The sequence below is a fragment of the Zalophus californianus genome, chromosome 9 (genome assembly GCF_009762305.2).
Source record: "Zalophus californianus isolate mZalCal1 chromosome 9, mZalCal1.pri.v2, whole genome shotgun sequence".
NCBI lineage: Eukaryota > Metazoa > Chordata > Mammalia > Carnivora > Otariidae > Zalophus > Zalophus californianus.
Window position 1 is genome coordinate 6,060,572 of NC_045603.1, and position 13,237 is coordinate 6,073,808.

At 58.1% G+C, this 13,237-nt stretch overlaps 1 protein-coding gene across 2 annotated transcripts in view; it reads left to right on the forward strand.

Moving 5' to 3' along the window:
• The window catches only part of SCUBE1 (signal peptide, CUB domain and EGF like domain containing 1), a 142,917-nt gene that overhangs the window by 78,654 nt on the left and 51,026 nt on the right, over positions 1-13,237 (forward strand). The window contains exons 5-7 of one of the 2 annotated variants that reach the window (XM_027594583.2): positions 670-795; positions 4,916-5,032; positions 7,683-7,772. In XM_027594583.2, the coding sequence (XP_027450384.1) occupies positions 670-795; positions 4,916-5,032; positions 7,683-7,772 (333 nt within the window). The remainder of the gene's footprint in view (positions 1-669; positions 796-4,915; positions 5,033-7,682; positions 7,773-13,237) is intronic. The other variant, XM_027594584.2, reaches the window with a different exon arrangement.

The following is a 13,237-nucleotide window of genomic DNA, read 5'->3' on the forward strand; positions in this document are numbered from 1 at the left end:
CAGAAAGAGACCCCCTCGGGCTGCCGGGGGTGGGGGGGTGGCGTGTAGTTCAGGGCATGGCTGTGGGGCTGCTGAGGACGAGCCTCTGTGCAGGGATGCAGTGAGAGGTGGCTGTGCGGGACAGACAGGGCCTCCCAGGAAACAAGTGCAAGCCCGCCAGGGCACATTTGCTTAGGGCTGCTGCGCCCCCCCCCCCCCCCCCCCGCCGACCCCTGACCCGTCAGCGCTCCCCTCTGGGCCCAGCCTGAAACCAAAGTCTCCGCCTGCCTCAGTGGGGCACGTGCCATCCCTGTGCAGCCGGAAAGGTGCCCATGCCGCCCCCACCTGCCCTAGTGAGGAAACGGTCTAAGGCCCTGAGCTGTACTGGGTTCTGTGAGCTGACCTAGGGCAGGGACGCTTCTTCCGTGGGTCCCCTGGAGTCCTTCACGGTTCTCAGAGCGAGGCCTGGTTCTAGACCTGGGCACCGCGTCTTTGGTTTCTCCCCGAGAGCTCCCCCCACGGACGGCTAGATGTGCACCCCGGCGTGTGGGGGTGGTGCACGTGCTAACAGCAGCCCAAGAACAGTGCGTTTGACGGTGACATTTTATGGGCCGCCTCTCTTCGGCCTGAAATGTTCTCTCTCTTCCCTCCCCCTGGCCCCCTACCCCTCTCTCGTCTGTCTCTTCCCAGAGGGTATGAACTGCATGAACAAAGACCACGGCTGTGCCCACATCTGCCGGGAGACGCCCAAAGGTGGGGTGGCCTGTGACTGCAGGCCCGGCTTTGACCTTGCCCAAAACCAGAAGGACTGCACACGTAGGTAGATGGAGGCAAATGGGTCAGACATCCCCACGCGTCTCCTGCCATTGCTTTATGGGGGGTGGGGGAGGCGGTGTGTCCAGTCTGCTGGATGTTGCCCAGGGAGGTCTCTCAGCCCCTGTGGGTGGAGAGAAAGGGCAAGGTCCCCGAAGAAGCCTGGGGAGGCATGAGGGACGGGGGCTGTGAACTCCAGACATGGCGTTAGCCCAACCTGGCATACCAGTACCGACAGCCCCAGAGCAGGACCCTGCTTAATAGCCCTGCGGTGCTTACCATAACCCCCAACCCCAGAACCCCATAGGCCCTGAGCCTGAACTCTCCAGCAGGTATGGAGGGCTGTGGCACAGAAGCCTACAAGCTCGGCCTTCTTGGTGGAGCAGGGCAGCCCTTGGTAAAACAGGGTGGTAGAAAAAAGGAAAGGAGCTGGGGGCGGGGGGCGGGGAGTCCCAGCCCAGCCTGTGCCAACCTTATTTCCAGGATCAAAGATCAGAACTTTACAGTCCGCCCCTGCAGGGCCCACCGTAAATGGTGATGCCCTGTGAGATCTGGGTTGAATGAGGTCTCTGGCCAAAGGTGCCATCCAGGACCAGCCTGAAGGTCAGCCTGCAGGGCTCGGGTGTTAGGCAACCTCTTAATGTGGTCATCCAGCTCCCTAGGAGTGGGAGCCAGCAAACGAAGTAGGACCAGGGCTGAACACACTCACAGTCCTTAAGAGCTTCAGACCCAGCTCCCAGCAGCTGCGTGGGGAGGGGTGGGAGCGGCCCCTGCTCACTGGGCAGCTGGGCTACCTGTACTGGCACCCGGTTGGCTCATGCGTATAAAGAGCTGAGGGAGACCGGTGTGAGCCCTGCCCACGTCTGGCCAGAGACAAGGACATCATTCCAGGCCTGCTTTCTGATGCAGAGAAATGGTGTGGAGGAGTCCGAATCCATCTTCCAGTAGAGAAAGCAGCCCCAACCTCGCCCCTGAAATGAGAGACTGGGCTGCCCAGCTCTCACGAAGAAAAGGGCCTTGCTTTCCATCCTTCATTCTGTGGAGAAGAAACAGCTGGGCCTCACTGGCTCATCCTTAGTCTTTTGATTGTCTCGGTTGTCATCAGCTTCCTCTGGGCGCCTGCCACACCTTTCCCAACCCATGCTGTCCTCAGTCACCAAGATCTTGGGGACCCACATGCACTAGACACATCCCCTGTCTCCACGGAGCTCATGCTGCAGCCCCCACACTCATGATCCGTCCACTCCCCAAAGTGAAGATGTTTCATTCTGGCCAGGTATGTTCTGAGATGTAGGCAGCCTTCCTCTTTGTCCCTGGGCTTTCCCGTGGGATCACACAGATCAACGTGTATGCGGTCACCACGGGCAAGTGCCCAGCTCCAGCCCCAGGACTCCAGCCAGGCCCTCTGGTCCTCTACATCAGACGATTCCTATTGCTACGGAGAAACCTGCTGCCACCTGGCACCCTTCAGAACAGAAAGTGAAGAACCCCAGCTTTCCCAGTCCTCCGGACGACGGCCAAGGACAAGTATGCGTGGGGTGGGCAGGCTTGTTGACAGGCTCAGCCACAAGTAAAGAGTGTTCCTTCACTCAGCAAGACTGGCCAAGCCCTGAGCTGGGTGTAGGCAGTGGCTGGGACTGACCGGCCTGTCTGGGATGAGCACTGCAAGGGGGCAGTTTGCTCAGAGAACATCTCCCGAGGCGCCAACCTGATCTGAGAGGTCAGGGACAAGGCAGGGCTCTCTGTGAGCAGCGAAGCCCCCCCACCGCCCCCGACAGAGAAGAACTAAGCCCTTGCCCCAAATGTTTGCTGGTGAAAAGAAACGGCAGCCCCACCCCCTCGGCTCGGTGGCTGGGTATCGCCGAGCTGTGTGGAGAATCAGATACCAACCCCGGGGCCAAGGAGCGGGTGAGTGCACTGCGGCCCTTCTGTGAAGGGACTGCACAGATAGCTGTCCCTCCCGTCAGCTTTGGTTCCTGCTGTGCGGTCAACACGCAGAGTTCGTGTGACGTTAGCTCTGAGGCTCTCTGTCTAGCCCTGGAGACCAGTTGAGGTTTAGGACATTCTAGATCTGGATTTGGGGTGGGGGCTAAGGCCTGGCCTAGCCAGCCTCTGTGGACCAGCAGGACCACAGGGCCTCTGCACCAAACTCATCTCTCCAGAGTCCAGGACCCACTCCAGGGCCAGAGGAGGTTTTCTCCATCGTTTCTTGGTCGTCCCAGAGCTCAGGACAGCAGTACTATTATCATGCACAAGCCGGAGGCTCTCTAGGTGCTCATGAGCTCAGCCCTTAGGGTCCATGAGATGCGCAAACCCCCGAGTGGGGGGTGTGGGACCCTAAGCATGGCCCTCCCTCGGGTTCTCGGGTTGCCTCAGACAGCCCTGCATCCTCCTTAGAGTCACTTGCAGGACACGGCCCATTGCCAGGAGCCCAGAGCTTGGAAAGAACTTTCTGCAGTGTTCTCATGGCCTCCTCACCACTCCACCCCTGCCCAGTCTGAAGTGGGGCTTTTCTCGGTCTGGAAAGGCACATGAGGTCCAGGCCAAGGCAGGGCTGTGCCCGGGCTCTGCCCTCTCCTGAGATCCATGGCAGTCTTTACCCTTGGCTTCCCTGGGGCTCTTCCTAGGCAGAGAGACAAGCTGTTTCAGAGATGAGAGAATGTGACTGCAGGCCGCTGGGCTCCCCAGGAAAACTGAGAGAAGAGATGCTCCTCTGGAGAAAGGGCCAGAGGGAGCTGTGCATCCTGAAGCAGTTCTGCAGGTCCTTGAAAGGTCGTCCCAGAAGTCAGGCCCCTCCTGCGGATGGGACATTAGCTCCCTGTGGAGGAGGCAACCCACTAGAGCCTCCCTCTGGTTGCGAGGACAGCGTCGGGGACACCGAGCAGGACCACTCTCTTCATGTCCTCCTCAGCTGGCATGTGTCCAGGCTGACAGGGCCACCACCATCACTCGGGATGGTCGCCCCGGAGGCCATGTGCTGTGCCCCCGGTGAGAGCACTACCTGGGAGAGGCAGCTGCGGGACTCAGTTCTGGAATGCTTGGGATCCATCTCCAGGAGCTGCCACCCTGTGGCTTCCCTCTGGCACCAGCCGTACTCCTGGGTCAACCTGATAGAACATCATGAATCCCAACTGCCAATTCGGAATTTTCAACTGCGTTGGTCTGAGATTTGTTTTTGCATCTTTTGAGCATCTTTAGGGTCGTCTTGCAAGCTGAGTAAAGCAGGGGCTGCAAGAACCCCTCCCATAGAGATCTGGGAACTCCTTTAGCAATACCTCTCACCCTAAAATGTGGTAACGAGTAGTTTCCTTTTAAATAAACCTGAATTTATCATTTTTCCTTCTTCAGACCGTCTCCTTTTTGTTCAGCCCCCTTTCAGCCAACCCAGGTCGCTGATGCTATAAAACATTTTAAGATTCTGAGCTGCAGGGCGCCGGCTCCTCCAGGCCTTAGACACTGCAAACTATGTACCATGTTTAAATAAAAAGTCATTTTCCAAAGCGCACGTGAGCTGGCATTAATTCGCACAGGTTCCGTGTGTTTGGACATTGCCTTGGGAGGATCCGGGCTCTGAGGGCACAGAGGCTGAGATGGCTGCTGGAACTAGCACAGACTAGACTTCTGCGGGGGCACCCTTCCACACGCCCAAGACCCAGGCGGGAGAGAGCAAGCGATGCAAGAACTGAAGGAGCGTCCCCCTCAGCACGGGCCCGCCGCCACCCTCCCCCTCGTTGTAGAGGACGCCTGCCATTAACAGACGTCTGTCACATCCAGACAGGCAGTTCCCAAGTGTCTCTGGGACGGAGGAGGGAGAAAATGATCTATCCCATATCCCCGTCTTCACCTGACACCATCTGAGTCTGTCAGCTGGTGCCAGCCCTTTTTGAAGCCCACACGACCCAGGGCCACTCTCCTCTCACCCCAGTTCCCATTTAGAGAGCGAGCCGTTCCATCCGAGACCTCGGAGGGGCTGAAGTCCAGGGAAACGTGCGCCTATTCACTGATTATCTTGTGCCGTCACTTTGCTCCCCGTCCCTTAAGAGAAACAACCAACACCGATAAACTAATCATCTTTGTTGTCATTCCTTTTATACACACGTATGTACACTTTGGGCCTAACTAGTAACCTGTAACTATGGAAACGGAGGCTGCCAGCACAGCTGTGAGGACACGGACACGGGCCCCATGTGTGGCTGCCACCAGAAGTACGCCCTCCACTCAGACGGTCGGACGTGCATCGGTAAGTACGTACCTCTGCGCTGGCACCCTCGCGCCACCCTGCCCCCCCCAGGGTCCCCCCTGCGGCCCTGAGGTTGGTCAGCACCCCAGCACCACCCCACCATGTCCCAGTCTCCAAGAACGAAGCTTAAGGGAACAAGAAAAGGAGGACCCCACGGTACTAATGGGGCTGGCAGACGTCCCCAGGGGAAGCCTTCTGTAGAGACTTATCCAGGGCCATCCGGCCACCCCAGACCAAGCATCTCTGCTTCCTGTCACTGTGGGTTTTCTTCGGGTCCTCATCCTCAACATGGGGGGTGGTCTGTGGGGAGGAGGAGGGGGTGTGTGCCTAAGGAGGGCAGCTTCTGTTTTTAAAGCATAGGGGTTTCTTCCCGATTTGGGGACACATGGCACATCCATTTAACCTGCACATGTGCCCCATTAGCAACATAAGCTGACCACCAGTCTGGAAAACCAAGAGGTTTTCTCAGAAAGCGGCTCTAAGTCTTCATAGTCTACACCAGGGGAGACTGGATAGAAGAATCCCAAGGGGCTCTGGGTATTCCTAACCGCTTTCCACTCCTGAGCTAATGGGGTCTCGCCAGACTTCTTCTTCCAGCTAGAGTCCCTTCTCAGCGATGCCCCTTCTGTCATCTCTCCTGTCTCATGGAGTCTCAGTGTGAGTTCTGGTCACCTCCTTTCTCCTGGTCCTTATTTGCAGGAGGAAGCTAGAATATCTGTGGTTACCTCAGCCATAATCAGTAGTAGCTTCTTCACCCACTCAAAATAATAGCATATCTTTCAACTGAGAAAAAGAAGAATTTCAAAGTTGGTACCCATCCAACTTTGTTCATCCTCTGCTCTCTTTCTCTTCCATGTCGGCCAACTTCAGAAGCCCACAGTCAGTGACCATATTTATTCTTTTTAATGGGGGGGGCCCCCATCTCTTATTACCGACTCTGAAGGTATTTCTGCAGGGACTTTCAAGTAACAAAAAAGGGGTGGCAAGCAAGCAAAGCCGTGAAACCAGAGTTTGCTGTCGCATTCTGTCCCTCGGACTGTGACTGCTCCCTGGTACTTCAGGGAGCAGGGTGGGGGTGCCAGGGCCCAGGCAGGCCACCAGCGTCTCACCCTAGTCCCGGCTCTCGTCCCGGGAGCTGCTGCCCGCGTGGTTCTCCCCTTCCTCTGTGTGGTCTCCTCTCAGACGGCCGTTTTGGTTTCATTTTTATCTCATTCCTCCTGCTTTTCTGGTGATGGTCCCTGATTGCCTGTCTTGTCTGATAACTGACGTTCATTAATTATTTTCAGAGCCAAAAGCCAAACCAAACCAAACAACCAAAAAAAAAAAAATTTTTTTTTTTCAAAGCAAAACCTGGTCTCAGACCAGTGTCTCTATTGCAGCCTGATCCCATCTAGAACCCCCTCTCCCGCCTCTCTCCCTGTCTCCACTGTCCTGCCGGGGGCCTCCCAGGTGCACCGGCCCCTTCCTGTCTCGTCTGGTGGGTCTCCCTCGCTGTTTGTGTCTGCAGTGCAGCCACCCCTACCGGCCACGGAACCAGTGCAAACAGCTGCCGGCCAGACACACACCCAGGCTCGTCTAACACATCTTGTCTTTGTCCACCTGACTCATCCTTTCTCATTTTTTTATCTTTTAGTGTCTGCTGCATGTGAAGGTCCCTGCTTGGATCTACTTTCTAACATAACCTCCCTCACCCCCCGCTTCCCCTCCCCTCCCCTTAGAAACCCTCTTCCAGACCCAGCTCCTGGGCCATTGCCCTCTGCTGGCCAGGAGAACCTTCCTTCTGCCTCTGCTCACTGCTGCTCAGGTTCGCCCCTCGGGAGCGCGCGTCTCCACTGAGCAGAGGGCCGCCAAACAGCTAACCTCACCCGCTCCTCCACGGACGGCATCTTGGCCCAACGTCTTGCCCAGCGGCCAGAATGCTCCCCGGCCGCCCGCCGGCCCGCCTCTCCGCACGCTCCTAAAATGACTGACCCATCTGTGCAGCCCCTTGTCAAGCACTTGAATGTCTCGCTCTAGTTCTCTATAGACAAGCAGGCAACCAGCGCTGCCCAAATCGAGCCCGTTTTTTCTGTCTGTTCGACTGGATCCATTGTTGTGTGTGTGTGTGTGTGTGTTCCTCTGTTGTTTTGTTCTTAACTTTGCATGAGTGTTTGCCACTACTTTCCTGCCCTTGACACAGGGCGTCTGCTGTCCAGGCACAGCCATCACCGGACCTCGTGGCCCTGTCCCTTTGTCTTGTGCCTTGTCCTGTGCCTGCCTCCCCAGCCCGAGCGGGGGGCGTCTGCAATCACTTATGCCTCCCTGCACGCGGAGGCGGTGTGTGCGCTTCTGTGCCCCGCCCCCCTACCCCGCAGCTGGGTCTGTCCACTCTGACCTCCGCTGCCACCTCTGTCTGTTCGCAGCTGGGCCCTGGGTCCCACCTGTGCCCTTGTGTGGTCGTCCCCCGCTCTGCACCCCCCACCCCTGCCGCCTCCTGCCCCGAACACACCACCTTGGAGGCTCCCGGGATTCGCCCCTCGGCGCCGACGCCCGGCCCCGCATGCTGTGTTGGCTGTGTGCGCGCCACGCCGAGAGGCTGACTGTCTTGGGCCGCGGGAAGTGGGCTGTCATTAACCACCGGCTCCGTGTTTGTCCCTTACTTGTGTTTTAGAGAAGGATGAGGCTGCAATTGAGCGCTCTCAGTTCAATGCCACGTCAGTAGCTGATGTGGACAAGCGGGTGAAACGGCGGCTCCTCATGGGTAACACTTTTCTTCCACTTCCTTTGTTGTGCTCGCGCCTTTGTCCGCGTGTGTGCGCATGCGCGTGCTGCTGTGTCGGGCTGTGCGTGCGCGCGTGCGTGTCGGCGCGCGGGTGTACGTGCGAGCGTGTGGGCGCGCGGGTGTGCGGGTGTGCGTGCCGGCACGTGGGTGTGCGTGGGGGGGCTGCCTGGGCGGTGTGCCCGCGTGCGTGGTCACCCGTGACGCGTGTGAGTGGGGGGGGCTCCACTCCAGGTGGGAACTGACTTTTTTACCCTGTTACAGTTTGTGCCCTTCATCAAACACGTGTATCTGTGTGTGTGTGTTTGTAGCGAAGGCCCCGGAGCCAAAGTCTAGTGGCCTCTGCGGGTGAGACGTTTGCGCAGAACCCCTCTACTTACAGTACATGCGCAGGATCAGCGAGGCGACACGGAGGCCCAGAAGCGAAGGGGGTGGGGGGCGTTAGCGTAGAGCAGGGATTCAGGCAGCACGGCCCCTCTCCGGCTCCTTGCGAAGGAGAGAAGCCACATCCAGGTTCAGGACTCGCTTTATAGTTGGGAAACCTACCCAGAGAGGAGAGGCCTGTTAAGGCCATCTGGCAGGCCCCGGGTCAAACAAGGTTCATTCAGCCCCTTCTGGTCCCAAGGCCCCTGACTCGGTGAATGACCCAGCCTGAGGTGGGCGTAAGTGGGCAGCCTTGGCCCACTTTTCCCTGGTCCCACTTCAGGCACCTGCTTGCCCCTGGGCGGGGAGCAGGGGCAGGTGTGCTGTGGGCTGCACTCCAGACACTGGCCCTGGGCTGGATCCAGGTTCTAGGGAGGCTTTCCCAGAAACCCCTGGTGCTGCTCAGGGTGGCTTGGGAGGCCTGCAGGTGTGGCTGACCCTGGGCAGGGTGAGGAAAGAGAAGGAGGGGGAGATAGCTGCTCTCAGTGTGTAGAACCACAGAGCAAGTCTGCCCTAGTTCTTCAGTGCTGCGCTTGCTGGCCCCTGGATGGTGCCAGCTGCCCAGGCCTCCGGAGCACAGCTGTAGGGAGGTTTGGGATTTTCACAACCTTCTTTGTGGCAGTCTGGTAGGTTACACCAGCCTTGGGAGCTGTGGGGCCAGGTGGTACATTTCCCATGTCCTGGAGGAGGGAACAGGCTCATCGGGGTGCCCTGGCTTGTCCACAGTCACATACTACCCTGCACAGCTGAGCTTATCCGTAAAGTCATGGCTGTGTTAGGGTTACAGGACCATGGAAGTCAGAACCACAGGGTCCCGGAGAGGTCGCCTACTTTTGTGGTCCTCATGTGGACCTCAAAGGAGGCCTGGCACCTAGCTAAAAGGGAGATCTAAGTGGGGCCACGGGAGGGGTATGGCCTTTCATGTTGGGGAGTAGGCTTGAAGCCCCATCCTCCCCGGTGGGGCTTTGAGGAGCAAAGGAGATCGGGGCTGGCTGATGGTGCTCTGTGCAGGCTGAAGCCCATGCTGGGCAGGACAGGCATAGCCCTGTTTCTCAAACGAGAACACTACGGTCCAGAGAGTCTGGAAGATTCACCTCTGGTCACACAGGCAGAATGGGACAAGGTTTGTCTGGAAGCCCCCTCTCCACCACGAGTTCTCAGGACAGGGCTGTCATGTTGACTTGGGCTGTCTGGGTTGGCCGGGGAAGGACTGGAAATGGCCAAGGAGTGGGCTTGAAGGCTTCAGCAGGCAGGCGTGCCCACCACCATCCTGGAAGGTGTGAGTCAGGTGGCTGGAGGTGGGTGGTGGGAGCCTAAGAGCTGCCCGCTGGTGCTCTGAGGTCATGCTGAGGTCCCTCAGCCTCACTAACTGGGAGAGGTGGGTACTGGGAGAGGTGGAGCAGAGCTCCAGAGCAGGGCAGGAGCAGGAACTGGGCCCCCAGAGGCCCTGTACCCCTCTTCAGCAGGAGGGTGATGGCAGAAGCGGGCTGAGCTGAACTGGTGTCAAGTGGGTGGGTGGCAAGGTGGAGAAAGAGCTGTGGACTTGCTTTTTCTAATTAGAGTCAGTGGATAAAAGCCTAGAGCGGGGTCAGGGAGGTGAGAAGAGATGAACTGAGAGTACAGGTACCTTCACCCCGGGTTTGGGAGGCAGAGTTGGGGGAGCAGATTGAGGGGCATGGAGGGGGCCAAGGAAAAGGATGATGGTTGGCCTGCCCTGAATTCCCACTTTTCTGATTATAGAAATCCCCTCAAGCACCCCTTTAGAGCCCATCCTGCCCCAGAGGCAGAAAAAAAAAAAAAAAAAAACCTGTGCCTCCTCTGGTCTCTCTACAACACTTACAGCACGGGACAAGGCCCCACACCCAGAGCTAAGCAACCATCCTCAGAGGCTTCCATGAAAGGCACCACCCAGAGCACTGGTGAACCCCTCCCTCAACAGCTCATAATTCTTAGCACCTGCTCCTCGGAGAGCAGCCCGTGTGGTACAGACTTGGGATCCTGTTGGACTTCAGGCTCTAACTAGTAGGCTTTGGTAAGGATGGCTGCTCCCAGGCTACATTAATAGAGGCAAGGTATGGAGAATAAGAGAGGTGACCATCCCCGTTGTGCCCTGTGCTGGTCAGAGCAAAACTGGGGCATCACATTCAGAGCCCAGCCCTGCATGGAGAGAGTAGCCTAGATGGTGTGGGGAACCAGAGTTGGGTCAGCATCAGTGGCCTGTGGGAGCGGGCACAGGCAGTTGATCTCAGTGGATCCTGTGGCTGGTGGGCCACGTGAGCCCTCTTTTGGGTCCTTGGAGGGGATGGGGTAGGACTGGCGGAGGGGGAAGGACCTGGTTCTGGGGCCCAGGAGAGAAGCAGATGAGGAAGGCAAGACCCTGAGGAGTGTGACGGTGAGGTCAGGCCCCGGGCCGGCCAGCTCCAGGGTCTGTGCCCCCCCCCTCCGACTGCTGCACTGGCCAGCTCCTCATCAGAGGGCAGAGACAAGTGACGAGTGAGGGAGGGCAGGGCTTGAATGCCCTGGAACAGTCTACTCTGAGCAGTGCCCGTGGTAGTCACGGTACAGGGTTCCACCAGAGCAGGGCACGTGTGCTGCAGTCACCCGGTGGCTGAGGTGTCCTGGCGGGTGTCTTCCATCCCTGAGATGCCGGTTATCTCCTATGCCAACAGGGCTTGTTTTTAGGCTGGGTAGGATAAGACCGAGTGAGCGCAGGGTGGCGCTTGCTGGCCCCGAGAGGCCCCAGGAGCACACGCCATCCTCGTCGCTCTCCATCGTGACCACATCAGTGACAGACTGGTCCTGCAGGCCCAGGGTGACACCCCCTGTTCCATGTCACAGAGAGGGTGGTGGCCTGTAGCAGAGCAGCTGGGGGCCATTCAGGGCTAAGTGGCCCTGCCCCAGCCTTGGAGTCTCAGCTGCACCCAGCCATTGCCGTTTATAATTACCCCCAGTCACTGAACACAGGCTAAGAACAGGGGCAGTTCCATTTTCTTTAAAGAGGCTCAAACTATGTAACAGATTTTCAATTTACGTTAAAATCAGTTAAAATATTTGGATTTGAGGGTTGGAGTGATAAATTTCAAGTATCTGGCTGACTTGTGCAAAACCCCTGAGTACCCAGCTAAGTTTACCACGGGCCCCTGGGACCCCACTCCTAGCAAGACTGATGAGACGTTGTGGGTCGTTCTTGTCAACCCAAGTGTTCAGTCAGTCCCTTTCCCACAGTGTGGTGGGATGGATGCTGTGTTAGCTTCCTCTTGCTGCTAACAGGGTACCACAATCCTAGTGCCTTACAACAGCAGGAATGCACCATCTTCTGGCAGGTCAGAAGTTGGACTTGGGACTCACGGGGCTAAAATCAAGATGTCAGCAAGGGCTGCATTTTTTCTGGAAGCTCTAGAAGCTTCTAGAACCACCCATATTCCTTGGTTTGGGACTTCTTCCTGTCTTCAAAGCCAGCAGCATGGCATCTCTCTGACCCTGCTTCCATCAGGCTCTCTTTCTCTGACCTCCCTTCTCCACCTTTAGGGAACCTTATGACCACATTGGGGGCCCACCCAGATGATCCAGAACAAGTGCCCATCTCAAGGGTCTTAATTTAGTCACATCTGTTGAGTCCCTTTTGCCACATAGCATCATGGGGGACTAAGACAAGGACATTTTAGGGGGCTGTTAGTCTCTCGACCCCAAATGGTTCAAACTTGGTCTGGAAGGAAACCTCCCAGGCTGGCTGCTGTGAGCTCGAGAGGCGGAGCCCACATCCTCCTCCTTCACTGGCTTGTTCTGGTCCACGCATCTCCAGGCACAGGTGGGGGCTGGCAGTGTGGGATGCGCTGGTCCGTGCGGGAAGTCCCGCCCCCACCTCCGCAGCCCGCCCCCCCCCCCCCCCCCCCCCGCCAAGTGGGCGCCCACCACTTCCTCAGGCAGCCTCGGTGCACATCAGCCTGCTGTTTCTGGAGGACTCTTCCTCCTCACAGTGGTCTGCGCCAGTCTGGGGGCTGTGGACTCCCAAGCCCAGGGCCCTAAGTCAGGAGCCGAGTAGCCTGAGGTGCGTCAGCCCTCCCGACTGGAATCTGTCCTCACAGCCTGCCCACTTAGGGGTCCCCCTGAGCCCAGGGGAGCCAGGTGCTCCAGGTCCGGTGAATACAGCAGTTGTTAGCCTAGAACCCCAGCTTCTCTGGGCCTTGCTCTGTCCCAGTCTTCATTCACCTCCCAGCCACCCTGAGGGTTGGCACTAAAGCAATTCCCATTTTACAGATGAGGACACGGAGGCCCAAAAAGGTACTAGGAACTGCCCCCCACCCTGCATTCCCACAGCTGACACCTGCCCATCTCCCGACATCTCTCCACCTGAGAGCCAGGCTTCCCTTCCTGAGTCAGCATGATCCCGTAACACTCTCACCTAGCGGGGCTCCCAGGGGGTGGTGTGAAAGTGTGGAGGGGCCTGGCAGACAGGGGAGCCACTGAGGAAGTTCCAGGAAGGGGGCCGAGGGGCTGGAGCCCTGGAAGGCCGGGGAGGACCAGGGAAATGCTCCAGCAGTTGTGGTCGTGGCTGACGTTTGGGGGTTGCAGACTGAGCCCCGTGCTTTCCCCAGCCTCATTTAACCATACGACCCCCTGAGAGGTCTGGCTCATGTCCACACCCTCACGCTCCTTCTCCCTGGCTCCCCACTCCTCTGTTCCCCCAGGGGCTGCCCACCTGCCACTTTCTTCTCTACAGCCACCATCTCCAGGGTCCCTGGGCCTCTCCTGATTTCCCCAACCTCCCAGGCCACCCCCCTCCACCAGCCCTGGTTCCAGACCCATGCATCGGTCACCTCCTGAAATCCCCCTCCCAGAAGTCCTGCACGTGCAGCTTCCCATCTGGGCCACGCCCACTCTTCACCAGGTGCCACCCGACACACTTCTACCCGGCCAAGGCTCATCCACACCTAACTAGACTCTCCTTGCCACCCCTACCCCTGCTTCTTGCCCCTCCTCCACCAGCACCCTCTTTTGTCCCAAGCCTGGGACTCCCCGACTTG